Source organism: Falco biarmicus, chromosome Z (assembly GCF_023638135.1).
Source record: "Falco biarmicus isolate bFalBia1 chromosome Z, bFalBia1.pri, whole genome shotgun sequence".
NCBI lineage: Eukaryota > Metazoa > Chordata > Aves > Falconiformes > Falconidae > Falco > Falco biarmicus.
The window spans coordinates 5,783,911-5,811,423 of NC_079311.1; the positions used below are offsets into that span (position 1 = coordinate 5,783,911).

The window sequence follows — 27,513 nt, forward strand, 5'->3', positions numbered from 1 at the left end:
TTCTGAGCTTCTAGATAGAAAACTATGAGGCAGATCCTACTGTAGAAAACCAACATCTATTGGAAAAGCTTGGTTTGGGCCTGCCAAATTGGCATGTTCAGACTGCCCTTAGCTGTTTCTGGGTACTTAAAACTGGAAGAGTCTGTAGATATTTGCTGGTTTTACAAAGAGGCTCTTTTCCACTTCTTTTTGCGTCATTATAGCAAAAGTGTTGTGTTACCGAGGGTCTTGCAGTGGGACTCAGAGTGGCAAAGCAATGTGCATCTTTGTCCCTGAACTAAATGGAGGTGATAATAGGAACTGTCTTTAAAGGATACTATGCCGGGTACATTGATCTGAATCTGTATATAAAATAAATGGGTTGGACTTCATAAGGGCCTATTAGCCCTTATTTTTCCTTATTTATATGAAAAAGTCTAATAAAAATCAAGTATAAATTCTCAATGAGAATCACTCAACACATTCTTTGTTAGGGACAGCATGATTGAAAGAGAGGAGAAACTGTTAGAGGAAGCTTTTGTCAGGCTTGTTCCGCGGAGGGTGCGAGTTGCCCCAGCCTTTCCCCAGTGGCTAGCTTCTGCCAGCTGTGAGCATTGCGGTGCCTCACCCCCTCCTGCCCTGCACCCCACACCCTCAGGTTGCCTGCTGCCTTGCTCAGGGAAGCAAAATAAGTCCCTGAGCCTAAAGAGGGGAAGTGAGGAGGGCAGGGACTGAACCCAGCATGAGATCAATGGCTGTCTTGCTCAGCTGGGGGACGCAAATGAACAACATATGGTTGCTGATGTCTAATCGCTACTTGAAATGGTTGCCAGTTCTGCTGCTGCTTAATAAAGTGTAAACATCTTTACACAAAAGCGCCATGGGTCACTCTTGTACATATACCATCAGTATTTCAAGTGGCTTTATTTCAGTTAGCTGTTTTGGCTTTTCTTAAAGTGCCGGTTTACAGTGACATATAATCAACATATTTTAAGCAAATAATTCATAAACACAAAAATATCTCTAAGATACACAATGCATGCAAAATTATACAGTCAGACTTTGGAGCTGCTCTTCAAAAGGTACTTCTCTTTTAATATATATGTTCACTGGCTTAACTGAAGGCAGAAATCAAGCTAAACCCACATGTGTTTTTTTTATGTTGTCAGTTATAAAGCACCCCTCTCTGAATGATGGTAATTTCTGAAACAGTTTAGTGACCAGTGAAGTAATTTAGTGTTCATGTAAATTCACAAAGGAACTTCAACTGCTTATTTTAGCATCATTAATACAGAAAAAAAAATAAATGGAAAGTTAGTTATGGAACCTTTCTTTTGACCCAGTTAAACAGTGTTTTGAATCTTCTAAATTATATAATTTTATTATTATATAATTTCCTCTGTGCTCTGAAACATTCTCTGTGATTTAGAATTTTTGTTAGTGTCCATAGGTCTCTCCCATTTTTTGAACATCCTTTGTTGGTATTTTTGTCCTGGCACTTAACATCAGAACACAAAACACAAGAACTCTTGGCTTAAATCAGTGCTGTCCTGTTACTACCGAGCAGTAACAAAACGTATGATTCATATGTGCTATTATTAAGCAGCATCCCGGTGTTCGAGGAGGGAACCCCTTCTTCTACCCATATAAAGTAAATTCAAAGCAGATGAGAGTGGTTTGGTGAGGACATAGGGTTTTTAATGTGTTTATTTTTCTATGTTACTGTTCATTGCAATTAAGTCCAACAAAAGGAACAGCACTGCAAGTTATGCCTTTGATACCAATCCTCTTTTGATATTAGTTTGGTGTAGTGACAGCATATGGTTGGGCTCTTTGCTTTGTTTTGTTTTTTTAATCAAAATGCATGTAAACAAGCTCTATAAGGAAGACAAACTTTTTCCTACATAGAACAAAGAAAATTTTGATTTATTAAAAGAAAATATTAGAATTGATAAGAGAAGAAATTTATTTAATGTGAAAAGGAAAGAAATGACCACCGTTAGGATTAATTTCTGTGAGACATATATGGAGACGTTTTGCCTAGAAGAAGGCAGTGTCTCAAGCTATGTGAGTTCATACTGGGAAACAGGAATTTACAGAAATCACAAAAACATGACATGAGCATGTTATTTGCTGGCATGCTCTAAAGCATTCTAGAGGAGTCGGCCCCTTGTTCTGTGGGTTTGTCCTGGTGCGGAAGGATCTTCTTCTCAGCTACAGGAGGCAGAGGTGCTTCCTGCTGGGATGAGAAAGTGAAACTGTTTTGAGCAGCTGTGGCAGACTCTAGCTCCATGCACTCTTTCAGAGCTAAACTTTGTTATTCTGCTGCTTGGTGCTTTTATACCTGCTTGGGTTAGCCTTCTCCACAACTTTTTTCTCTGGAGCGCAGCAAGGTGTTCTCTTTCTTGTTTTCTTCACGCAGCACATCATGCTGCCTTTTCAGCACTGCTTGCAATAGGGAAAGGTTACTACTCTCAGATTTTTTCTCCCCCTGTGAAAACATTTCTGCAGTTCTTAAAATTATAAATCAAGTTTTGATCATATTTAACTGCTTTATTATTTCACTTCTACCCTTTATTTTACTTATCACTTAGGGTTTTTTAACTTCACATTTGCACTAACAGTGCTGAAAGTTCCTGTTTTCTAGTATTTTTGGAGGAGTTGTGTAGCTAATAACACATCAGATACACTTAGGTCTTTCTGAAATAATGTTTTTTATTATTTACTACATTGTCAGGCTGAAAACTTGGGAAGGAATCTTGACAGACTGGCTCAATTCGAGGACAACATGGTAAATCAATTACCTATGTATTTCAGCAGAAAAAACATTCCTGTCCTCCTCATTGGGTGTTGCGTATTCTCTGACCAGGAATAGATTATGTGATATTGTTTGCCACAAAATGCAAGGAAAAAAAATCTTACTTAAGTAAAAGAAAAAGGGATATTCTTTCATCAAAGTATTCCTAATTTATTAGTTTCACTGCATGTCCATGGAACGGTTTTGAAGGAATGCCACAATGACAACCACTTTAATATAGTACTTCCCAGAAAAGTTCAAAACAGTTGGTGGAAGGTAAGACGTAGTCTTAAATCCAGAAGTAACTGGAAGTGCTGATATGTTGGGTATTTATTTGGAATCATTGGCCTTTATCACTCTTGAAATGTTAAACGAAGAGAAACAAAGCTACCTGTTTGACAGAGTTCATGAAAAGGTGCACAGCTCAGTTTACAGTGGGTACCACTGCAAGTGTGTGTTCAGTCTGGGATGGTATGGAGCAGCCCTTGTAGTGCTCTGCTGTGTATTTTTGGTTAGAATGGTGTTCGTAACACATGGAAGTTTTGGTTACTGCTGAGCAGTGCAACAAGGCTGCCTCTCCAACCTCCCATGTCACTGCCCAAAGGTCAGTAGGCTGGAGGTACACAAGAGGCTGGGACCTCTGACACCAACTGACCAAAGGGATATTCCGTACTGTGTTCCATACCATGCTTTAGCAAAAACAGCTAAGAGAAAGGTGGATATATAGGTTTCTTCAAAGGGACTTACAGTTTTACCCATAGTTAAATTTTCCTGCGCGTAATCTTGGATTTGATCATACGGTGGCCAAATAGTATATTAATGCTATAAAAGATATGTGAACTTTGTACATATACTAATTGTTCAAAAACTGACCCAGTCTACTCTGGTCTGACCAGTTAAGGTCATTACTCTTACCGCAGATTCACAGAAGGTTTAGCTTGGAAGGGAGCTTCTGGACACCATTTTGTCCAAGCACCCTGCTTGAGCAGGGCTACCCAGAGCCGATTGCCCAGGACTGTGTCTAGATGTTTTTTTTCTAGATCACCTCCCAAGGATGGAGACTCCATGACCTCTCTGGGCAACCTGTGCCAGTGCTCAGTCACCCTTGAAAGTGAAAAAGTGTTTCCTGATGTCCAGAGGGAACCTCCTGTGTTTCCATGTGTGCCCATGGCCTCTGGTCCTGTCAGTGGGCACCACTGACACCGCCACCTGGCTCCCTCCTCTGTGCCCTCGCCCTTCAGGTGATATATAAATAAATAAATATATCTATAAATATATGTATACACACACATACCTGATATATAAGATTCCCCCAGTCCTTTTCTCCAGGCTGAACAGTCCCAGCTCTCAGCCATTCCTTGTAGGAGAGATGCTGTCCCTTAATTGTCTTCATGGCTTTTTGCTGGACTCTTTCCAGTATGTCCTTGTTTCTCTTTTACTGGGAAGCCCAGAATGACACAGGACTCCAGGTGTGGCCTCAGCAGCGCTGAGCAGAGGGGAGCAATCATCTCTCTCAACCTGCTGCCAACACTTCTATTGCATCCCAGAACGCTGTTAGCCAAAGGCACATGGCAGGCTCATGTCAAGCCTGGTGTCCAGCAGGACCCCCAGAGCCTTTCCTGGCAAGTTGCTGTCCAGCTGGGTAGCCACCAGCATGGTGGTCGTTCCTTTTCAAGTTCAGGATTTTGGCTTCCCCTTCATGAGCTTCCTCTCTGCCAGTTTCTACAGCCTGTCTAGGTCCTTCTGGATAGCAGCATGACCCACTGGTGTATCAGCCATTCCTCCCAGTTCAATGTCATCTGCAACTGTGCGGAGGGTACACCCTGCCTTGTCATCCAGGTCATTAGTGAAGATGTTAAGCAGATCTGGACCCAGTGGCATGTCAGTAGTCACTGACCTCCAACTAGACTTTGCAGTAATTACCACCCTCTGGACCTGGACATTCAGCTGGTTCTCAGCCTACATCACTGTCTGCTTATCCAGCCCATAAATCAACAGCTCATCTATGAGGATCTTGTGAGAGACCGTGTCAAAGGCCTTGCTGAAGTCCGAGTAGACAATATCCACTGCTCTCCCCTCATCTACCAAGCCAGTCACTTCATTGTAGCAGTTTATCAGGTTGGTCAAGCATGACTTCCCCTCAGTGAAGCCATGCTCACTGCTCATTGTGATTTTCTCATCTTTAATGTGCCCGCGAATAGTTTTCAGGATTAGCTGCTTCATCACCTTTCCATGGATGGAGGTGAGGCTGAGCAACCGGTAGTTGTCTGGGTCCTCCTTTTTGCCCTTCTTGAAGATGCAGGTGACATTTGCTTTCCTCCAGTATTTAGGCACTGCTCCTGGTCACCATGGTTGGCCAAAGATTACTGCAAGTGGTCTCACGACATCTGCCGGCTCCCTCAGCACTCATGGGTGCATCCCATCAGGTGCCATGGTCCAGTTTGCTTAGGTATTCTCAGACCTTATCCTCTTCCACCAAGGGTACATCTTTCCTGCCCCAAACTTTACCCCCGGTCTCTGGGACCTGGGATACCTGAAAGCTGATCTTTCTAGAAAAAAGACAGACAAAGATGACATTCAGTACTTCCACCTTTTGGTTTGAAGTGGAGAGAAGATACATTTTGATGTGTCACGTGCTGTATCCTCATTTTAAAGTCCATCTTATCAAAGCATTGCAGCACTTAACCATAGCAAGCTGTAACTGCTACTACACTGTATTCCACTTGTTTATTCTTGATACATACTTCTTATTATTATCTATTATTATCTATCTATCTAATTATTATTATTATTCAGCCAACCTACTCCTCAGTTGGCAGTTACTTACCTGATTGGTGTGGAATCGCTTCAGTCTTCTGCTTTTTCCTTTTTCCCTTTTTCTCTTTTATTCAAAAGGCAAGGCTCACTTAGCCTCATTGTTTTCTCTGTAAATTTCTGTAAGTGAGGCCAAATTTAGCTCTGCTATTTCTGAACTTAGATTTTAATAAATCCTTTTTACAGTTTAGAAGGTTGATTGATTTCCTCACACCACCTATAGCTGGCATCACTGAATATGCCATGGACATTTGGTTTGGTTGACAGCGGTATAAATTCTTGTGTGGAATTTTTGTCATGTCCTTTTTGTTATATAAATGAAGAGAGAATGCTGTAAAATTTCTGGTAAAAAATTGCAGTGAGGTGATAAAAGTAAATATATTTAGTGTGGCTCCAAACAAACAAAATTAAAATCTTCATATTTTCAGAGAAGATAGTGATGTTGAATATCACCACTGGGATAAAGGCAAGATGGTGAATAGACTTAGTGGCATGGACTGAAGGTTATGGCTACTGAGGCAGGAGGAGAACCCAAAGATAGATGCATTCATAGGTTGGAACAAAAAGGTCCCCATTCCTAGCTTTGAGAATAAAGGCATGATACCTTGCAGGTCTCGTAGCAAGTGCTTTTAACAAATCCTTCATTTCAGAGTGCTGCTGTGTGACTGGGAAATAATACATACTAAAAAAAAATATCTTGGCAACTGCAGGCCCGTTAATTCAATCTCAAAAGCATGTAAGAGTTTAGAAAATAATTTTATCAAAAGACGTAGTGATAAATGAAGTGGGCAATAAGACTCGCATGAGTTTATACTTAGATTGTGCCAGACTAGTCTGATAGTTTTCTTTGATGAGATAAATGCAGTAAAATACATGATATGTCACATAATTAGTAAAATAATAATAGAGGAGGATTAGTCCAAGAACTCAGGTGTGGGAAGAGACAGACTAGTGGGAAAAGACAGCTATGAGAAAGGGGTGAATGAAGAGCGGTATGTCACTGATTCTAAAGGACTAGTTTGTGGAACAGAAAATAGCATGTCTGGGAAAAATGCACTGATGGCAGAAAGCAGGGAAGCACAGACAGAATGAAGTGGTAGCGGGGTATAGTGTAGAAAGATGTGAATATCTCTGAAAGCTGGCATGCGAAATACAGGGATATTTCCTGGAACAACATGAGAAGTCATAACTTGTAGGCTAACAGCAAAACATTGTGGCAAGAGTTAGTCATCCAGAAATGAGAACTGTGTGTACTAGGTGATCACTAAGGTATTGCCATATGTTAGAAATGTTTCTATGGTATGTAGGGAGGTACGAAAACTGTTGGATGAGAATCTTGTGCGATGTCTGCAACCCTTCTCCATCCAACCCTGAGTACCTGTTTTCACGAAGGACAGAATCAAAGTGGCACCAGTATAGAGAACAATTAAATTGCTGTGCAAGCTGCCAAGGGTTTTGCACAAGGGCAGGTTTTCGCACATGTGAGTATACATTTCAGAGTGCTGTACATAGGATTACTTGGAGAAAGAAACTAAATTGATCGAAGTAGGTTCTGTATTCATGGAGCTAAACTGATTTTGCTGTCCAGCCCAACTTGGGCATCTCTACGGAGTGCTGTGCTGTGCAGCGGTCAGCTTAGCCTTCCAAAATGAAGCCTGATGGACAATACTGCTGCTTTCCATGAATTCAGGATAGTGCAGACCCCAAGGAGGAGGAAATCCTGTTTAACCCAAGAGACTTCCAACAGAAGAAAAGACAGATATAAATTGACCATGAATAAGTGCAGGCTGGAAACTAGGAGGCGGCTCTTCACTAGCAGAGGAGTGATGTTCTGAGGTAGCCATACTCTTCTTCATACAGGAATGTGCAGTTTTGTAAATCATCTGGTTTTATTCATTTATAGTTTGGTGTTGATGACTTAGGTTGAATACCCAGGTGCTAATTCCCGTCAAGTAATTGCTAGGTAATAGTTTTAGAGTTACAAAGGAATTGCAGTATCCTTTGATTAATTAATGGAGTAAATGACTGTCAGATGGGAACCCTGTCAAAACCCTTTTTGCTCTTCAACAGAAGTACATCAATTTATCATCTCTTATCTTTTAAGTTTTATTTTTTCATTTTGTCAAGAGGAAGCTTGTGAGTGACACGATATCACTGTAATTTTGAATATGGCACAGAACTACTGCAAACATTAACAAAAGTAGCAGTGTGCTACTTGACTGACATAAGTCACTTGTTATCCTTTAGTTACACCATTTTGGGTCAGGACTGATCACCCTGACAAGGACCAGGAAGAAGCATTATTTTATAATCTCAGCATAGAATCAAATGGTGGGTTACAAAGATTGTTCAAAAAGTGGCATTTAAAATCATACAATCTCTGTAAAAAGAGCTCTGAACAACTGGTATCAAAAGGAACATATCCAATATATATATATATATATATATATATATATATATATATTTAATGTTCCAAAAGGGAACAACTTATTCCAATATACGGTACCTATTTTGCTTTTTAAAGTAATAGGTTTGTTATTACAAAAGATTGCCCACTCTAGTTAAAAACTAAGCAAAGTACAGAAGACATGAGGTAGTTAGGTCTAAGGAACAATTTATTTGGAAGGTACTTTTTTGTACGTTTCCCTAACTGCCTCAGATATTACGAGTGAAAGGTCTATTCAGTGGCCTGTGCTCCACATATTTCTACTAAATTGCAGTGCATTGTGTTTTAAGCTCTAAGTGCCAAAGTAGCCAGCATTTGTCAGAACAGCGTAGCTAAACTACAGTTGCTTCTCCCAAATTCCAAAATAAGGCCTGCCATTTGTTTTCTGTGTTATAATCCAATTATCATTTGTATTTTCTGCCCAAGAATCAAGATAACCAGTATATGAAAGTAACATACAAATGTTTCTTTGCCTTTTACCTTTTTAACCTTTTTTTTTTTAATGTCTAAAACACTGTAATGCCATTAATTACGATGAATTCTTAGATGAGTGATTACTTCAGCAGTGTTCCTGTTTTACTTTTTCAACAAAAGTCAGTATCCGTGAACGGTGTGCATTCTTAGCAGGTATTTGGACTCTTCACATTATTTTGGTTGGAAAACTGTTGACATTGTGATATACTTCTTTTTAATATACAAAAAAGTTATTTTTCTTGAAACACGGGAAAAGGCTAAACACAATAGGAATTACAGATGCAAAGTGCTTTCAAGCCAACATTCCATCCAGAAGGTGATAAAAACATGTTTCCAGGACTCTACCAGTCTGCTTGTGTGTTTTCATCCCTTTGTCCCTAGCCTAACAGTCTGCCCTTGACATATGCACAACCCTTCAGAGAACAAACAGTGATAAAGCCTTGCCACCCAGATGTGTGTTGTATTTTGCTTGTTTTAAGTAGAAACATTTGCTCAAGTTTTAGGAAAAGTACTGCTGGTATTGTTTGAGCTGGCTGGTGCTACAGAGCTGTTCACACAAACATTTCTTGTGTTTATCCCTAAATGGAAGGCAGCTAATGCGCACAGGTTTCAATTGTGTTTAACCCACTCCAGACAATGGCATTTGTTTTAGCAGTCTCAGAATTTGGCAAATAGCAGTCTATATTAAGCTGTGTGTTAACCTCTTAATAACTGAATGGTTATCTGGCCATGGTTAGATGCCTGTTCCCAGAAGAAGGCTGAAGAACCCCACATAAAATACTGAAATTTTTAGATAATGAAATGCATTTCATAATTGCTTTTAGTCCAGTTGTTGCAAGTTGCTTATTCTTATTATCCCATGTCATGGTCAGATAACATTGTCTATCTATCAATATACAGACCCTGCCTCTATAAGGATGTTTTTATAGTAAAGAGACTGTATAAGGGTTATGCAACACCATACATATATTTCTGTTGTAAATACAATGTCCAGGTGTATGCCATATTGCTTGTATCCTTTAACTTCCTTTGCCCCCTCATATGCTGATGTTATATGCATAAAATCAGTCTGCACAGCCCACAAATTGCTGTTGCTAACCACTCAGTGGGCTGTTGGTCAAAATGGTAGTATTCCTTATAAAGGGAAATAAAAATCGTCAGTTATTGCAGCTGGTTCAGTAGGTAAATTGAGACCTTCTTTATGTGAACACTTCCATTCATTAATGAAGTCTGCTTGTACAACTATTTCCTTTGTAAAGAAATCCACAGAAGACTGGGCTAAAAGTTTCTGAGTTGTGTTTTAATTTTAAATTTGTTTTAATTTTAATTTGTTTAGCAGTGTTCATTGTGGTCACAGCTGGAATACCTTTGTTCCTTAGACAATGCATTGGCTACCTAGCTGGCCAATGTGTAGTCCTTTGACATCTGGTGTGCACGGAAAACAACTTGTATCTGACTTGTAAGCGTGAAATCCTGGTCTGCTCTTAGGCAACAGAAGAAATGCTTACTCCCTTTTTTCTAGTATTGCTATCTTATGTGGTGGGGTATAATATTGCTACATGACTGACAGTCTGAAGACAGCAAATGCCTCTTAAGTTCATTTACTTGATAGAATTTCTGGCCTTACTGAATACAGAAGATAATGTCTCTTTTTATTTCATGGAGGAAAATCTCCACTCTCAGTCACAAAACTGGTGCCCAGTATGCATGGCAGTCTAGGGAACAGTATAAAACAATAAATATTAAGTCTCTTGATAGTCTTTTCAGATCTAGATGTAAGGGATAGTAGATTGTCTGCAAAAAGTTTAAAGCTAGTTTTGTGGCTGACAGTGTTAAAAGGTTGCTTCTTTGGGGTGAATATTAAATGTCCAGTTATCTTTCCTGAGTCTCTGGAATGGTAAATGAGTGTGTATTTTACTTCCAAACTGAAGGTAGGTGTGGTTTTTGGTTTTGGTTTTGTTTTTTTCTCACTGTTATTACTGATTTGTTTGTTTGTTTAATTCCAATATGTATGCATTCATTTTTTCCTGCAGATTTCATTTCTGGCCTCTGCTTACATGAGCCAACATCTTTCAGAGGAAAGCTGCTCTGCCCTTGCATCTCTTACCCATTACCTTTACCTTTGCCAGTTCAGCTGGATGCTTATTCAGGTTGGTCTCTTAGTCTTTCTCACCCCTTCCCCAAAACCTCTGCAAAAGTAACTGAGACTGTGCTTCTATTATATCACATATATTATATATATATATATATATAGAGAGAGAGAGAGAGAGACATACATATACTGTATCTCTGCAACTCAGTGCTACTAAAGTCAAAGCATTAGATGGTCTTTATTAAACCTAGAGTGTCACAGCTCCAAGGGTAAATATTTGGACTCTCTAAGAATTTCCGCATCTCACTTCATCCTGTAGAAGTCTCTGCGTCAGAACACCAAAGAACTGGTTTTGTTGATAGTTTTTCTAAGCATCTCTTATTTGGTCTTTTAAAACAGTCTCTTACAGGTGAAAGTGTAAATGGCACTGTAATTTTTTGAGTCAGTAGCATTTTAGTCATTAGACTTGTATAATATGACAAACATACCTTCATAAACTTGCATTACAATAAGGAGTATATACATTCATAAATATTGTCAGAATTTTCATAGAATCATAGAATCGTTTAGGTTGGGAAAGACCTTTAAGATCTTTGAGCCCCTTTGTTCAATGCTCGAGCACTGCCAAGCCCACCACTAAACCCTGTCCCTAAGGACCATGTCTACGCATCTTTAAAATTCCTCCAGGGATGGTAGACCTTCCCGGACAGCATGTTCCAATGCTTGACAACCCTTTTAGTGAAGACATTTTTCCTAACATCCAAAGGAAACCTCCCCTGGAACAACTTGAGGCTGTTTCCTCAAGTCCTAGTGCTTGTTATCTAGGTGAAAAGACTGACCCCCACCTGCCTACAGCCCTCTTTCAGGTAGGTGCAGAGAGCAGTAAGGTGTCCCCTGAGTCTCCTTTTCTCCAGGCTAAACACCCCCAGTTCCCTCAGCCACCCCTCACAGGACTTGTGCTCTGGACCCTTCATCAGCCCTGTTGCTCTTTTGACATATTATAGAACAGTAAATGGTGTAAAAAACAACTGTCATAACGTGAGAGACCATGAACCATCAAATTTGTGGAAAATTATCAGTTGAAAATTAGTCGAAATTACAAGCTGTGAGGTTATTTTGAAAATATGTTATCATGCCCTACTCAAGAAATTTGTATTTGGCCCTAAGGTTTGAAATATCCCATTTCTTTGTTATTTTAATAGGATTTGTCCATAACAAATTAATTATAGCACAAAACTGTATATATATGCAGCTCCACACATTACCATACAAATCCTCCAATATGCAGGTTGTGAGACGAAACAAGGAGTTGCAAATTAGGCTATATCTAAATACAACTTTCTCTCACAGTGACATTTATGTGGTATCTGGCATTTTCCTGGGATTATGTCAGGCTTGCTTTCATCAAGAACCCTAGCAGCCTCTCTAACAGCTCAACTGTGCCTTTTGGTCTTTGCAAGCTACAAGTCTTGTCATGTACACTGCTGCTGCAACTCCTTGTAAAAATGGAGTAGAAACATCTAAACTGCTCTGACCCTAGTGATACTAATACACTCTTTATTATTCTTGTTTTTTTTACGAATGTATAGTTAGGAAGATTAAATAATCTTTCCAGTGGACGTTAACTTTCTACTGTCTTAATACAAATTTTTTCCTGCTGTACTTCACATAGCTTGGCTTACGACTTTCTCATAGAGAAGTAACCTAAATTATTTTGTAAGCTGTAAATTAGATTCCTCTTCACTGCTGCTCATTCACTTCATTCCTAAGATGCTTCAGATCTCCTGAACCTTTACTGTTTTGGACAGACAAATTAATGCTTTAAAGTTGACGTTTTACTGGGATATCTCATCGTGTTTTGACTGCTTGGTGTTTGATTCTTGTCTTCCCATCCTACGTGTGTTACATTAAGTTGCAAAAGGATTCCCATTCTGAATGCTTGCTCTTCCAAGGATTAATCACTTACAATGACAAAAAATTGTGTGGCTGTTAACAGTTGGTCATTTTTATGGCTGTAGTTGAATTCCATTGTTACTTTTGTTGGAGCAGACTTTGGCTGGGTCCTAAGAACTTGCACATCCCATGGCATTTAGTGGAGCCTCAGGCTTGTGTTAGTCATGAAGGCTCTTCATGCAAATCCGAAGGGACAAAGGTGCTCAAGAGGGAATCCTGTATAGCCTGCTCAGCCATGAGCTGACAAGAGCTGCCAGGAATAAAACTCAGAATGAAGGGGATTGTCCCTTTTTGTAGGTGCAGGTCTTCATCTGTGAGTAATTTCTTGAAAGTCAAGACCCAAGAGGAAAGAAATTACATCTGAAATGTAAATCAACCCAGCCCTCAGATGCAATTTATTTCTCTTGATTGAGAATAGATCCTGAATTTTTATTTGTCACAGCAGAGTGAGGAAGCAATGCCAGGGCACTAAAGGCGTACTGGGGGACATCTCTGTGCTTGCATTGGTCCCCATGACAGCATTAATAAAGCTTGTGGATCTAAGGGAAAAACAGACTGATCTGGGAAGTCTAGATGCTACTGCTGTGTAAATGGCAGATTTAAATGCCTGGGAAATGAACGTTTGCACTTCTCAGCATGGTATACTTAATACATATGACTTGATTTGAAAGGCAGAATTAATAATCTATTTATACTTAAATGAGACTTAAATACTTCTGTCTGGGAAAAAGCAAAAATGCGCAAACAGATTCTGTATTACTCGTGCAGTCACTCTGCCCTCTCTGAGGCTGTGTGGTATAGTGTGTATGCTTGATCACTAACTCATTTTATACGAATCTGCTAGTGTCAGTCTTGGTCACTGCATACAGAAATGGGTGAATGTGATAATGAAGTACAAGCATCACGCAGATACGTGCAGATATGTAGAATCAAAACACTGAGAAAATCCAGAAAATGCTGAGTGATCAAAAGATGGTGGAGCAACATTTCCAGGCAACAGAAGTCTACAGGAAAACAGAGATTTAACAATACAGTTGGACATACACACATTCAATTCTGTAGTCAAGACCAAATACCTTCTCTTTCTAGACTCTAGGACAACTTCATTCCCTTTTTGTCCAGATCCTTCCAGCTTCTGCATATTGATAGGTATAGTAATTATACATATCATTTTATCATATTTTAATAGTGGTTATAACAACCAAATCTATAGCTTTTAATTCTGATTTTTATTTTTTATTTTTCATTTTTAGCTTCTTATATTTGTAGGCTTACATTTGATACCCGTATTTGTACTACACACACAGCTTCTGAAGTGCAGGAATGGAAAGGATCTCAGAGATCACCTGATCCATTTTCAGAGTCAGACAAAGGCCACATCAAATCATCCTTGCTTGTCTGGTTGTTCCTGTCCCTTTGTATTGCAATGTCTTCTTTCTTGGCTTTAATAGGGAGATTCTGTAGGTTGCAGAACGTTGATGCCACTGCCCAATTTTTTCAGGATGAGGCTTTCTTGACTGCAGAAGGAAAGGAGTAAGTAAGGTGCAAATGTCTCTTTGTGCCCAGAGAGAGAGCTTAGCCTGAAATATTTGCCTAATACTAATGTCTGAAATTCAGAAGTCTTCATCCTGACAAATGTCCCTTCATACAAATGTATGTTACTACAGCATAAAGCCTGTATTTTCAAATGCGGTCTGCACTTTCATCTTAGGAGCACACAGTAAGGATGCCTGTCTGTATTCTGCTGTTCTTCCCATGACAAATCTTTATTATGTCAGCCATTTATCAGGAAAAATAATTTTCTTCTTTCAGCATTTTCAAACTTGTTAAAAAAAAAAAAAAAAAAAGTTACCAAAAGAAGTTAAAAGCTCTCTTTTGAGAAAAAAAAATTCAAACTGTGCCATTCTCAATTTCCAATTTTGACTTGGAATAAAATTGTGGGAAAAGGTGGATACTTTTGAGCCATTGCTTCAATGGAGTAAATCAACAGCAAAAGTGGCACTTTAATAAGGAAACCAGAGTAAATGTCATGAGCTTGCTGTCACCCGTATCTAAATCCTCCTCCTTTGTGGATTTAATGGCACCTTAAATTTTCTATAAATTTATTGCAGAATTGTGAGGCAAGTACTTACCTTACAACAAGTTTAATGCTTATTTTTAAGAATGATTTATGGACTGCCTAACAGCTTTGAAAAAAGAATTATATGAAAACATGCAATCATTCTGAAAAGGAAAGCTATGGCCATTCCTAAAAAGAAGGAAAAAGGGAAACAGGTTTTCCCACTGAACTGGGAAAGACATTATTTACAGTATTTTGCTGCTACTATTTACCGGATATCCACAGATTATCCTAAAGACAAATGAATGAATAAGTAAAGAAAAAAAAGAAATAAAAGCACCCCAGTTTGGGGAAGGTAATGTCAATTAATTGCCTCATTCTGAAAGAAAAAAGCTTCGCTGAAGTTCATGTTGTTTCATTAGAGTGTTACTTAAATTTGTAATTGTTTTGCGTTCCAGATCAGAACAATCGCAACTTGTACGTTTGTTCTTCCACCTGAGCAGCTGGGAAATGGACTGTATATTTTATTCTTCTGTAGAACTGGGTTGTTGTTACCACATGGCAACAGGAAAGGATTTGCTAAAATTAGCTCCACTATTTGTATTTCATTGATTAAATTTTGGAACATCAAAAGGGGTTGAAGACAGGAACTTATAATTATCAAGGTAGAAATATCACTGCACAGGAGATGATGAACTACCCAATCCCCATCAAATCTTTGCTGCAGCACTGGTGTTGAAGTGTTCTTCTGTGATAAATGAGGTGAGATAGGTAAATATGGCTAAACAAACACAGAGCAAGGACATGAGGTACAATTTCTTAGAAAGCAATCTCAGTTGGCTGACTGCGAACAATGTTCACCAGTTTGTCAGAATTAGTAGAATCAACAATCCCTGAGCATAATGGCATAGATCAATTCAAGGATTTTGCTGTCTGGAAACGCAGTGAAGCACAGCCTAGTCAGACCTACAAGGGCATGTAATTTGAAGAATATTTATTGGCATAAGGTGACAGAATCTTGAATGGGTTTTCAATTCCATGTAAAAGTTAAGGGAGAAAAGGTCCTTATAAGAGAACAACCGAATCCTTCCACAAATTATGGATTTATTTTTTTTTCCAAACACCCTTTTCATCTCTTTAATGTTTTCTTCTTGTGAATGTCCAGCAAAGGAATTAATAGTCTTTCTGTGTTCTTTCAGCCTAAGCAGGACAGTTACTATTATATGGTAGAATTTTCCTGTGTTCTTTTAAGGAAAACAAACTTTGTCTTTGTTCAAATAGCACCAATCATGAAATGAAAACAAAAAAAGGCCATAATAATTACTGTATAATTAATATAATTACATACACTGGACTTATAAAATGTCAATCTCTAAGGGAGCTTTTAAAATGCTTACTAAACTAATAATTTTTTCTCTGAAAACAAGTTGTTAGCGTATGCAATGTGCTTTATGATTCATGATAGAAAGTATTGTATATTCATGCTATATAAATCACAGAAGAATAACGGTAATGATGATTAACTGATGAGATTTATATAAGGAATCCACAAACCACTAATTAAGTACTTGATTGTGAAAATTCAGTCTGCCTGAACAAACTGGTAGGCAAACACTTTGCCAAGGGGAATCTGCAAAATTTCACAAACACAAATAATCACTTTGCAATTGTCTTGTCACTGTATATGGATTTTACCAATCCTAACAATAGACAGCTGCAAATTGAGCATGTAAGTCAACATTATTGTATGAAACCCCTGTGCAGACAATGGAGAGAGATGAATATGATTGGGTAAAGATCAGTGAGTGCCTGAAGATGTCTGCCCTCTCTCTACTGGCTGTCCAGACAGGCTAGAGGCACAAGATTGGATTAGATTCCTGCTAGGCAGAAATGAATCCATTATTCTCCCCATGTAAATACCAGAAATAATTATATAACATGCGGTAGCTGCTATATGTTTGAAGTAGAGAAAGTGAAGAAATGTTTCGCAAAACATAGTTTTATTATGGATAGTTCAGGTGCTCATTAGAAAGTGGTAATGCGTGTGTACATGTGCATAAAAAAAATGCTCAACACATAGGAGAGCGTTTCTACTATTAACCTCTTAAAATGCAAAGATCCAAGCAAAACTCTTAAGTATTTTGGTTCACTGGAAAGGTTTCTTTACTTTTACCAGCAGTTCTTTGGAGAGATTTCAACTATTCCACTTCATTTTGATTCATATATGGTAGTAAATTCTTAGTTATGCCATTTGATGATGAGTTGCTCGTAAAATGACACAGATTGCTGTAGCGATGCATGTGAATTTACATTCACTTAATTGCATTTTTTTCTCAAACTTTTGTACAAATAGTACACAAAATCACAGAACCACTGAAGTTGTAGGGGGATCCCAAGACTGTCTAGTCCAACACCCTGGCTCAAGCAGGGTCATCTAGGGCAGGTGGCCCAGTACCATGTGCAGTTAGATTTTTATTATCTTTAAGGAGAGAGACTCCACAACCCCTCTGGGCAGCTTGGCCCAGTCATTGACCACCCCCACAGTAAGAAAGCGTTTTCTTGTGTTCAGATGGAATTTCATGTATACTAATTTGTGCCCATTGCCTCTTGCCCTGCCATTGGCACCACTGAGGAGAGTCTGGCTCCCTCTCCATCACCCCTTCCCATCAGGTATCTATACACATGGGTAAGATCCACCTGAGCTTCCTCTTCTCCAGGCTGAGCAGCTCCAGCTCTTTCAGCTGCTCCTGATAGAAGAGATTCTCTTGTCTATTAATCATCTTCATGGCCTTTTGCTGAACCTGCTCCAGAGTCAAAACTGTTGAAGGTTAGTGCATTTCCTGCAAGAAGATACATAGAGCTAAACAACAGTGCAAAAAGATTCAATATAGATCACATTTAGCCGTATCATATATCAGTCTTTTCTGTGAAGGTATGGAAGTCCAAGAAGAAAGCTATGTTTTGCACCACAAAGCTATTTTTGTACTGCATAAATAGTGTTTTCAACTAAACAGGGTGTCTCTTCCTCTCTGATAGTCTGATTCCAAATCTAAGCACGGTATAAATAAGCATACTTCTTTTATAATCAGCCTCTTGTGATTACCTAAGGGAAGAAAATGAGAACAAAATATTTATGTTGAAAAACGTTTATATATACGCATACGCTGGGACAGAAATATGCTATATTATGACTTTCAAGAGTGATCTGGTTTTGGGAATAGCTAATCATCCAGCAAATCTACTGATTATATATTGTGCATTATTTTTCAGGCTGTTAATTTCTGGTACGTCCTGGTGATGAATGATGAACACACAGAGCGGCGCTACCTGCTTTACTTCCTTTTGAGTTGGGGGCTTCCAGCTTTTGTTGTGATCCTGCTTTTAATTATCCTGAGAGGAATCTATCATCACAGCACAGCACAGATATATGGCCTTGTCTACAGTGATCTGTAAGTTTTTCCTTTAAAAAAGCATGAGATAGCTATTGTACTGCCTATATTGTTTTATATTTAATTTTTTTGCACTTGGAGAAGGGGATATGGGTACAGCCAAATGCAGTAAGGGGCAGGGGGATTCCTTGTTTGGTGGAGATGAAGCAAGTATGTCACCCGTATGAAATGCAGCACTTTCTGTGCAGCTGGGCTTTGTTCCAGTTTCTCCACAGTTCCATCCTGGGCTGAGCATTGGCAGAGGCAGCTCGAGCATGTCTGCTTGTGGGTAAATTATTTGTTCTTTTCTGAGACTCTGCAGTTCCAGGGTAAAGGATAGAATTAGCTACTGCTGCAGAAGTGAGCAAAGAGTGTGTTTCTTTTCCATTGCATTTCTGTGTTTAAAAAAGCACAACACCAAACCAAGCCTTAAACCCCCATCTCTTAGATTAAACATGTTCTCTGCTAAGCAATGTTACTACATTAACTTGTCAAATATATTTCCTGAAGTGTTTCTCTTGGAATATTGAACATGTTATATTCCAAACTGGTCCAAATTTGAGCATTGCTGTAATGCCAATAATTAACGCCGTCCTTTCAAAGCTATATATAACCTCAGAAAACTGTCCTGATTAAAACAATACATCTTCATAGAACCTGAAATTTAAGCAGAAAGACACATAGATAAATATTTTTGTTCTCGTTCCCTACCTCTTTTACTCTGGTAAAAAAAAAAAAAAACCAAACAAACTCTTTTACTCTTTCTAGTGAAGCTAATCTTTGATAATAGCAATTACGCTTACTTACTTTGTGTCATAATTATATGCTCCATGTGTGGGAAAGAGTAAACACACAACTTCTTTTAAAGTAACAGAAGCACGTACAAAGTTTTTTTATGAAAACTTCTTGTGAGGATGCTTGCAGGGTAGACCCCAAACAAGAGAATATCCATCTGTCTTTAATAAAGAGGAAGACACAGTGTGCATCTTTCTGTTGTAACTGAACAAAATTCAGTACAGTGGGCTTTTGCATACAAAAGCAATTACTGTGAGAAGTAGAAACTGGAATTCAATATCTGTCTTTGAGTATATGCATATACATATATATGTGCAGTTAGTAATATTGCTGGTATATACATGTATATGTGTATAAGTGTACAGTGCATGATAAGCAGGGATATCTGGTTTAGATCTAAATGAGCTAGGCTGGGTACTACAAGCTGTCTAGGCATGTTAGCCAAGATTTAGTCCCATTAATAGACACCGGCTCTCAACTCAGAAGAGTATCTGAGGTCCACAGTAGGAGACCATTTCTGCTATTCATGCCCCATCAGGGAGCGCTGTATAGTTCTATACCATCCCATACACACAGATATTTTTTTGCAGAACATGGCAAACAAGACTATTCCATTTTTCTTCATGGTGAAATGCTTCTATGTGCATAGCAAACAAAAGAAATGTGTGTAGCATAAAGACTGATTGCAATCGGTGGGCTGATGGTATGATTATGCAGGAACCACAGTTTCACAGTCGGCTGTTGACATCCATGTCTTGTTTCAAAAACAAGAGAAAATCCCAAAGTTCTGATAAAATGATTAAGTAGAGCAAAATTACTCAGTACAACTCATTTACCCAAATCAATATAAAACTTTTCCAGCATCTTATTAAAGTGGGCAAATGCCAGAAATCGTTCCAAGCTTAGTGAGTGTGCAGCTTGTTCCAGCTCAGTCAATGAGAACAGTGTAAGGAGATATCTGAAAGGATATTCATAAATAGCATCAATGCTAGTTCCTGGTTTGAGGAGCACATTAAAAGTTGCTCTTAATTATGCAAAAAGGACATTCAAAGCCAGAGTGTAGGAAAGAGGAAAGAAGACACATCACTTGGTTTGTTTTCTCCAAACCAGGATGCAGTAGTGGAAAAAGTAACTTGGAGATTGCTAAAGTCAAGGTCATTACGTACTAACCTAGCCTCAGAAATAGCTTGAGAACAATGCTGTGCTGCTAAGGAGCTGCTTTCATGTGAGAGCTGGAAGACTGGTTAAAGGAATAAAAGCTGTGAAGCCTGCTATCTTAGCTCTCTGCTTAATCACTCCTTTAGGCAGCTCATTTTTGCATTACTGTGGTGTCTGACCAACTGTTTCATTCTGAACCAGAATGCCATGGGCACACTTAATAGCCAACAGGATGTCTGTGCTGAAAAAACTTCATTTTATACTTGTACTGAACAAAAAATTAGTTGAGCTGTGTTGGATTTTGTGCTTTAAAAGAAGTATTATGACAGGGCCTTCCTTCAGATATGAAAAATTCTACAAACAAATGCATAAATTTTGTACAATAACCCCCTTAAAATGTCACAGTATGAAACTAATGGGCTGCAGTGTTGATAACGCTAGTATACATATTGGTGATTGTTTTCATAAGTAGTGGAGTTTATGTATGGCATGAACAGTGCACTCTTTGGCATTGTGTGAATTTTTAATGATATTTGTCTGTATCAATGCCACCAAGTAGCATAACTTTTTTCAGATAGCTCAACAATGTGTGAAAGAGATGACTGCCAAGAAGGGGTTCTTTTACTCCTCCCTTAATAATTCCCCTATTCCTCAGCTGAAGAGGTGAAAGGCTGTTTGAACAGGACCAGAGAAGTTGCTGATGAAGGGCATATTGACATAGCTTGAATGAAAAAAGTAACAAGATGGGCATTTGTGTGGGATGGGTTTGAACAGAGGAAGAGTGGTCTGTCTGCATATCTGTAAAGAAAAATGTGGAGGCTGTATGAGTATCTGGTACGATACCTTTACTAAGAAAAGTAGTAAGATGTGATGCCCTATTAAAAATATGCATTAGTTCTCATGTCTTCTAATAAAGAATAAGTTGTTGGAGATTCAGGTGTCTGTAACTGCACCTCTGCTTAATTTCTGTGTGTAATTTGCATCAGCTCCATCAGGTCATGAAAGTTTGAAGTAGGAACGTTCTCTGTGTGCAGCTGACTTGTGGAAGGGGCTTGGATAGGCGTTTGCCATATACCCTGTTTTTTACTTTTTGTGTTATGGTCGAAGTCTCACAAGAAGTTTTGTCAATGTTTGTAAATGAAACCTCTAATATGTCTCTAAATTTCAAGTATATTATCTACCCTGGTCTCTAGTAACCATGCTCTAAAATGTATATTCTTGCTGAAGAATTGCCATGATGGCTGAAGCATTACTGCTTTTTGGTTATAAGAGGCAGGTGTCAGCTTCTTTCAACTGGCTTATAACTGAAATTCGAATTACGATCTGGACTAGGTGGTTTAAAATCAGTCTAAATAAGAGGATATTATCCTTCTATATTTCTGAGGGTTTATGTTGTACAGATAATTTTGTAACCCCTCTGAATTTGCTGCAATTCTGTCTAAAGTGTATCTGTCTAAAATCCCTTCTAAGGACATAAATTCTACCATTTAGGTACATGCTGTTTTAAAAAAGTATTTCCTTTTGTCATTTCTTAATACATTCAATGTCACCATGACTTTGTGCTGTGACATAAGCTGAGATCTCAGGATAACCTTTCTCTTCTATTTGTTTTGGTTTTTTCCTTATCTCCCATCTGATTGTCTCTTTCAGGATTATAAACCAAAGCCATAATTTGTGTTTCTTTACAGGAACTGTTAATGACTTTGCACACTTTAACACCCTTCTTCTCCTTTCGAGAAGCATTTTTCTTGTTGAATGAGAAAAACTTATAAACAGATGAGCTCCCAACAAGACAAGAGTTCAGCTTAAAATCAAATTCCAAAGCTCACTGTGGTTCCCCTGCTTCAGACAGTTCAACATTTGCTCTTGTGCTGGTATATATGGCTGGCCAGTCATTCCCTCATTTCTGAAAATCTTTCAGCTAATGTTCTCAAAGTGAGTTTAATCTTAGCAGTATGTTTAAACTGCGTAGTATATTTCTAACAGGTCTCTTAAAGTACAAAGACGCAGGTCACCCGGTATGGTGGAAAACATAAGGAGGCAAACTGAATCTGTAGATATTGACAAAGAGAGATGTAAAGTGCAATGGAGAGGTGAAGAGAGGAATGTGAACAATTACATAAAACTTAGCTCTGCTAGTTTCATCCCAGTCTCATTGGTGGTTACTGTAGAGAAAAATGTCAGCAATGTATGTCTACCATATATCTTCAGAGGGATTGCATCACAGGGGATTTACAGACTGCAAACAGTTCTGGAAACCAGTGCAGTTATAGGTACAAAACCCTCAAACTGGTGAATGACTTGAGGCTCACAACAATTCAGTCATCCTTTATGGAGGAAGCTGGGTTTCGGTACATGACAGCTTGTAACTTTCTTACACTTACCAAACAAAAAAGCAAGCAAAAGTACTTCTAAACTGGGAATCCTTGACAATAAAATGGCTATCTAATTTCTCATATAACCCTGAAAATTTAATTGTCTGCACTTGCATAGAAGTAAATTTTTCAATCCCCTGCGAAGTCCATGGAACCACACCTGTTTGCAGGGTTTTGCCTTAACTCATCTGTTTCTGAGATCAGAGGCCAAAATTATTTAATTAGGAGTATCAGTTTTTGTTCACAGATGGGAGCTTAAAGGTTGATTAGCCTACCTTCACTGGACCTGTACCTAAAAGATTGTCCAGAGCTATAACAGATTTTATTTAAAAAAAATGTACTGCTCTAGAATTGGCCACAATCACAGCTTGGAGGAGCCTGAACTTTTAACTCACTTGGGTGGTTTGAAGACTCTTACCTAGAATGGCCTTAAGTATGTTTTTTATAAACTTGGGTAATCTCATTGCAGCTTTAGGCTTTGAATCTGACTAGACCTTCTTCTTGAAACTGAAGTCCCCTAAGAAGTCCAAAGGACTGTTTTTATTAAACTAAAGCAAGTAACCTTTGAAAAGAAAAGGGGAAGTGATTAGACATGACAGAATACAAATTTAAAAGTTTATAAATATCTCCTTGCCCACTGTGTCCTTGCAAAGCTGGACAAGCTGATTTTCAACCATGGCTTTTGTCAAGGTTTAGCCTACCTTGTTCAACTGAAGTAAACTCTTTAGTTTCCTCTATTCCCCGAACAGTTTTTTTGGTAATTTTGTAGACAAGACTGACCACTTCTTTCACTTTAATAGCTTTTTCCCCTCTACCATGCTCGCCAGTTTCTAGATCTTTCTTTTTTTTACCAGGATCATTAATTTGCCCAAGGGAAAAATTATCTCCCCTACCAGGAAGTCCCACCTGATCCATTCATTTTCCTCTCTAAGATCCCCTGTGGCAAACAAACTGAGCACAGGGGAGCCACAGGTACCACTACAATACTTTAGAATTAGACAAGTATTGATGTATTTAGTTTCAGTGACAGTGATATGATAACATCTCACAGCAGAAAAAGGCTAAGGTAAAAGTTCTCACAAATATATCTTCTTTGTATCCTATCATCTGTCATGATTATATATATGAGAAATAATTTTAAAAGATTGTCTAGCAAAATTCCTTTCTAGAACAAACCAAACACTTCCTTCATCTATAGCCCAGCCCAAGGCAGAGGTTTTTCCGGAAAAGTCACTGGGTCTGTGACTGTGCAGCCACATCCAGGGGACAGGAGAACACCAGGCTACAGAAAGCTGGAAATTGTGAACTTTTTTCTGTGACTAAGGGTTACAACTCTTCCTGCTACACCTCAGTTTCTCTGAATCAGGCTTTTACACATGGGTGCTGCACAGGGCCCAAATTAATGTCTCGGAGCCATGGCCAATGTTACTTGGAAAAGAAACAGAAAATGTGTTCAGTAGCAGGTGCACAGCAATGGGTCAAGTGCGCTTTGTGTACCCTCATGTGAGAGGCAGCAGCCCCTGGATCTGAGACAAGACAAGCAGGGCAGTGCTCTCTGAACAGCCGGTTTCAGCATGCCAGTTGTGCCCTGCTGGGTTGTAACCCAAAGTAGTCATAAACCAGAAGCAAGGAGACAACTAACGCTCTAAGATATTGTCCTGACCGTTGGTTTAACTCCTGTATGCTGAGCGCTGTACAATGCACAAAACCAGCCTACATTTCCAAAGATACTCTGATGTGGTGAAGCACAAATGCTAGCAGGGTGGCAGGGTCTGCATCACTTCCAAGGAGAATGGAGAAGCGCAAGGCTCAAAAGAAGCACAAACATGTAAATGATTATTCCCTGCTTGCATATTTGGCGTTACACAATGTGCACAGAAGTTGTGCATGATGACTTTAAAGTCTTGCCAGGACTGAAAGCTTGAATGATAATGCCTGTCAAAGATTTCTTAAATAACTTAACTCATAGGGATAGGTGGGAGAGTGGGTACAGTCTGGACTCAAGGCTCAGCCCGAACAAAGACATAACAGTTTGTGATGTGTTGTCCAAGTACTTCTTGTCCAAGTACTTGTCCAGGGTTCAATTGTTTTCATGCTGTTGTAAGGATAAAATCATCCTGAAGCTGATTGACTTTCCGGGAAGTTTTATTTTGAGGGCTACAGCTCTGCAGCTTCTAATTATTTACTGCCTGCCCTTACAAGGATAAGCCTGTAGACCTTGATTATGTGTTACGGATAGGGCCACGCTTTCTCCCTAAGCAAACACCTGCCAGGCTGGTGCTCTGACACTGAAGCAAAGTCAAGACAAACACTGGATGCTGGCTTGGTCTCACCAAGTTGCGTGACGGTTCCAGTGCTGGTGCACATTCTGGGCACAGTTCCCCGGTGAGCTAGCTGTTTCCTAAAATGGACCCCTGCTTTCTTAAACCCAGGGACTTATGCCACTACCAGTAACAGGAATTTCTGAGCTTAAGCAAGCTGACTTCTGTCCAAGTATTTGGATGAAGTCTCATGTCCCCCCTTCCCATATTACTTCAAAAGCACTTAATTTAGTCCTAAGTCTTAGAACAACAGGCTTGAAACACCAGACTTTTACAGGCAGGAATAACTTAGAAAATAGCTAAGAATAGCCAGAAAAAGCATTCAGGGGTTTTAATTGAACTGTCAGACGTGCTAAGAGGAAGAGGTTTGTGTGATGAATGGATGTGGAATTCCCCTACCCTAATGCCTGAGCCTTGCTTTATGTTCTGTGTGGACTTGGAAGTGCCTCCTCACATGGTCCTCTCCCTGCAGCTTGTGCTCCCTGTTACCCCAATTTTTTCCACCTCCTTTCTCTCCTGGCAAATCATCTAGGATTTCAAAGCTTTTGCAGACTGCTGTTGCTGGAGCTCAGAGCAGAATGATGCTTGGACATCTGGATGCGAGGCCAAATGCTGTGCGAACCACTCAGCTGAAGCAGCAGGGGGGAAAAAGCCTGCATTTTTCAGTGGCTTATTTCTCACCATTTACTGTTTTGCCCTTCTCGGCAGGGTGAATTAGCCCATGCTGAGCTCTATGCTACTGCAGGATAAATGTTTCTGATGAACCAGAGCTACTTGGGTTATGTCTATATGACACCACAATACAGACATTTCCATAGAGAGATATATGTAAGTATAAACACTGGAAAAATTACCCTATTTCTCTGACCTATAGCAACAGTTAAGACAGTACAAAGTTCCGCCTTTTGTATTCTGTACTTGTGCTGTATTTTCTAAATTTCTTCATTATTTCCAGTGAAGCTGCCTAATGTGCTACCCACTGCTAAGGATTATTTAAAAATATCTCACTGCTAAATGTGATGGCTTTAATTACCTTTTATTTATCCCTTATTACCAACATATGTTGGGGGCAGGAGCAGGGGGTTGAGTGCTGTTTATATCTTGGCAAATATTTATTGTTAATGTTAAGCAAATGTTAGCCCATCAGAAGCAGACATAATTACTGTGTCGTGCTTTTAAAGCATTAAAATAAAGAAAGATAAATTCTGGGTGATTTGAGTGATGGAATTATGAAAAGCGATTAGGGAAAACAGTGTTATTAAGGTAAAATTCCCAACCACTGTTAAATTCTGACAAATCAAGGTAGTTTTAAAGGGTTATAGATTGCACCCACAAATGACCTGGGCACCTGATTCTTCAGACAGGTTCAGATGAGGAGATTTTTGTGCCCAAGCAAAACTCCAGACTGCTCTGAAATGTGTGTAGTACTATGGCAAGAGTAACAGAGAACATCTGTGGGATGAAGGGTCGCATCCCTGCCACTGACAGCTCACAGAAACTTCCTATTTCTTTTCAGGTTGTGTAAGAAATTAACAAGATTGTCCTTCCTACTTTATGATCTTTAATTAGCAGGATACCACCTACTGCTACTAAAAACGCGTGTTCTCTATTTATTTCTTTTACAGCAGTTTAGGAAAGCCTTCCTCTGATATGCTAGAACTTAGCAGGAAATTCTAAAATAAGCAAAAGTGAGATCAATAACAGCAACTGGCTCTGACTACTTCATTGACACTGACATGCTGTTTATAAGTATATATATCTAACCTCTTGTATTTATCTTTCTAAAAGGATTAGAAAAAAAATTTAGCTTTTTTTTTTCCACAGGACTATTCTGCAGTAGCTCTATTTTGTGCTCACATTTTAGTTGTGTGAATTAGATGGGCATTGACTGTATTTAGTGCAGTGAGCTGTGCTTTTGGAAGGCAAACTCTTGTCTGCGCTGTGTAACAGCACCAGTAATCAAAAGCGTATCTCACCAAACTGTGCTAAGGTATATCTGAGAAAAAGGAACACAGCTTTAGCAGATTGATTTTTATGAGCAATATTAAAATTTAATTGTCAGTACAGAATTACAGAACCCGTATGTCTAATAGAGAGGCTACAACGGAAGTGGTTGTAGTGCATGCTTATCCTGGGCATTTAGTATGTTACAATAAAACATGCAGATTAAAAAAAGTGTGCACAATAAATACTGTATTGAAGTGGGAAAAAAACCCCAACTTTGTGTGACATTTTGTTACTCTTCATGCCAAAGGGCAGGACTGTGAACATGAGCCTCATTTACATTTATGTTTGACAGTTTGCACATGGAAACATCTCCTTTTTCTGCTAGGTTTATTAAAATCCTTCGTTTAAAGAATGGATAGAAAATGTGAGCCAATTAGGAGTGTCTGCCCTAAAATCTAGTGCAAGGGAAATATCTTCTTGCATGTGAGAAGCTGTAATAAATATTAAACAGTGAAAACCAAAAAGCAACCATAATAATAGATCATTGTTTCAAAGCCATTGCTAATGGCTGATCCGCATGAGGAGGAAGCCTTAGATGTAAACAGGAGCAAGATAATTAAATCAAATCAGACACACAGCTCATTGTATAATTTACAAATTGCAGTGTTAGCAAGAACCCCGCTCTAACAGATTTCAAGCAGGTTTCTACCAGCTTATTTTCCTGGTCAAATGCTGAAGGCTACAAGTCTTCTGGGATGATCTGGCTGGAGACTTCAGAGCTTCCAGTGCCTTGGAAGCCTAACCTGTATTAGTGCAGTGCTTCTGCTAGGTCCTTGCTGCTTCTCCTTTGGTAATTACTACTTCCTTGGTATTTA

General features: G+C 39.0%; 1 protein-coding gene across 1 annotated transcript in view; it reads left to right on the forward strand.

Annotated features, from left to right (window-relative positions):
• ADGRV1 (adhesion G protein-coupled receptor V1) overlaps window positions 1-27,513 on the forward strand; it is a 291,184-nt gene that overhangs the window by 192,783 nt on the left and 70,888 nt on the right. Inside the window, 2 exon segments of the mRNA XM_056325098.1 lie at window positions 10,544-10,660; window positions 17,885-18,063. Coding sequence (XP_056181073.1) covers window positions 10,544-10,660; window positions 17,885-18,063 — 296 coding nt within the window.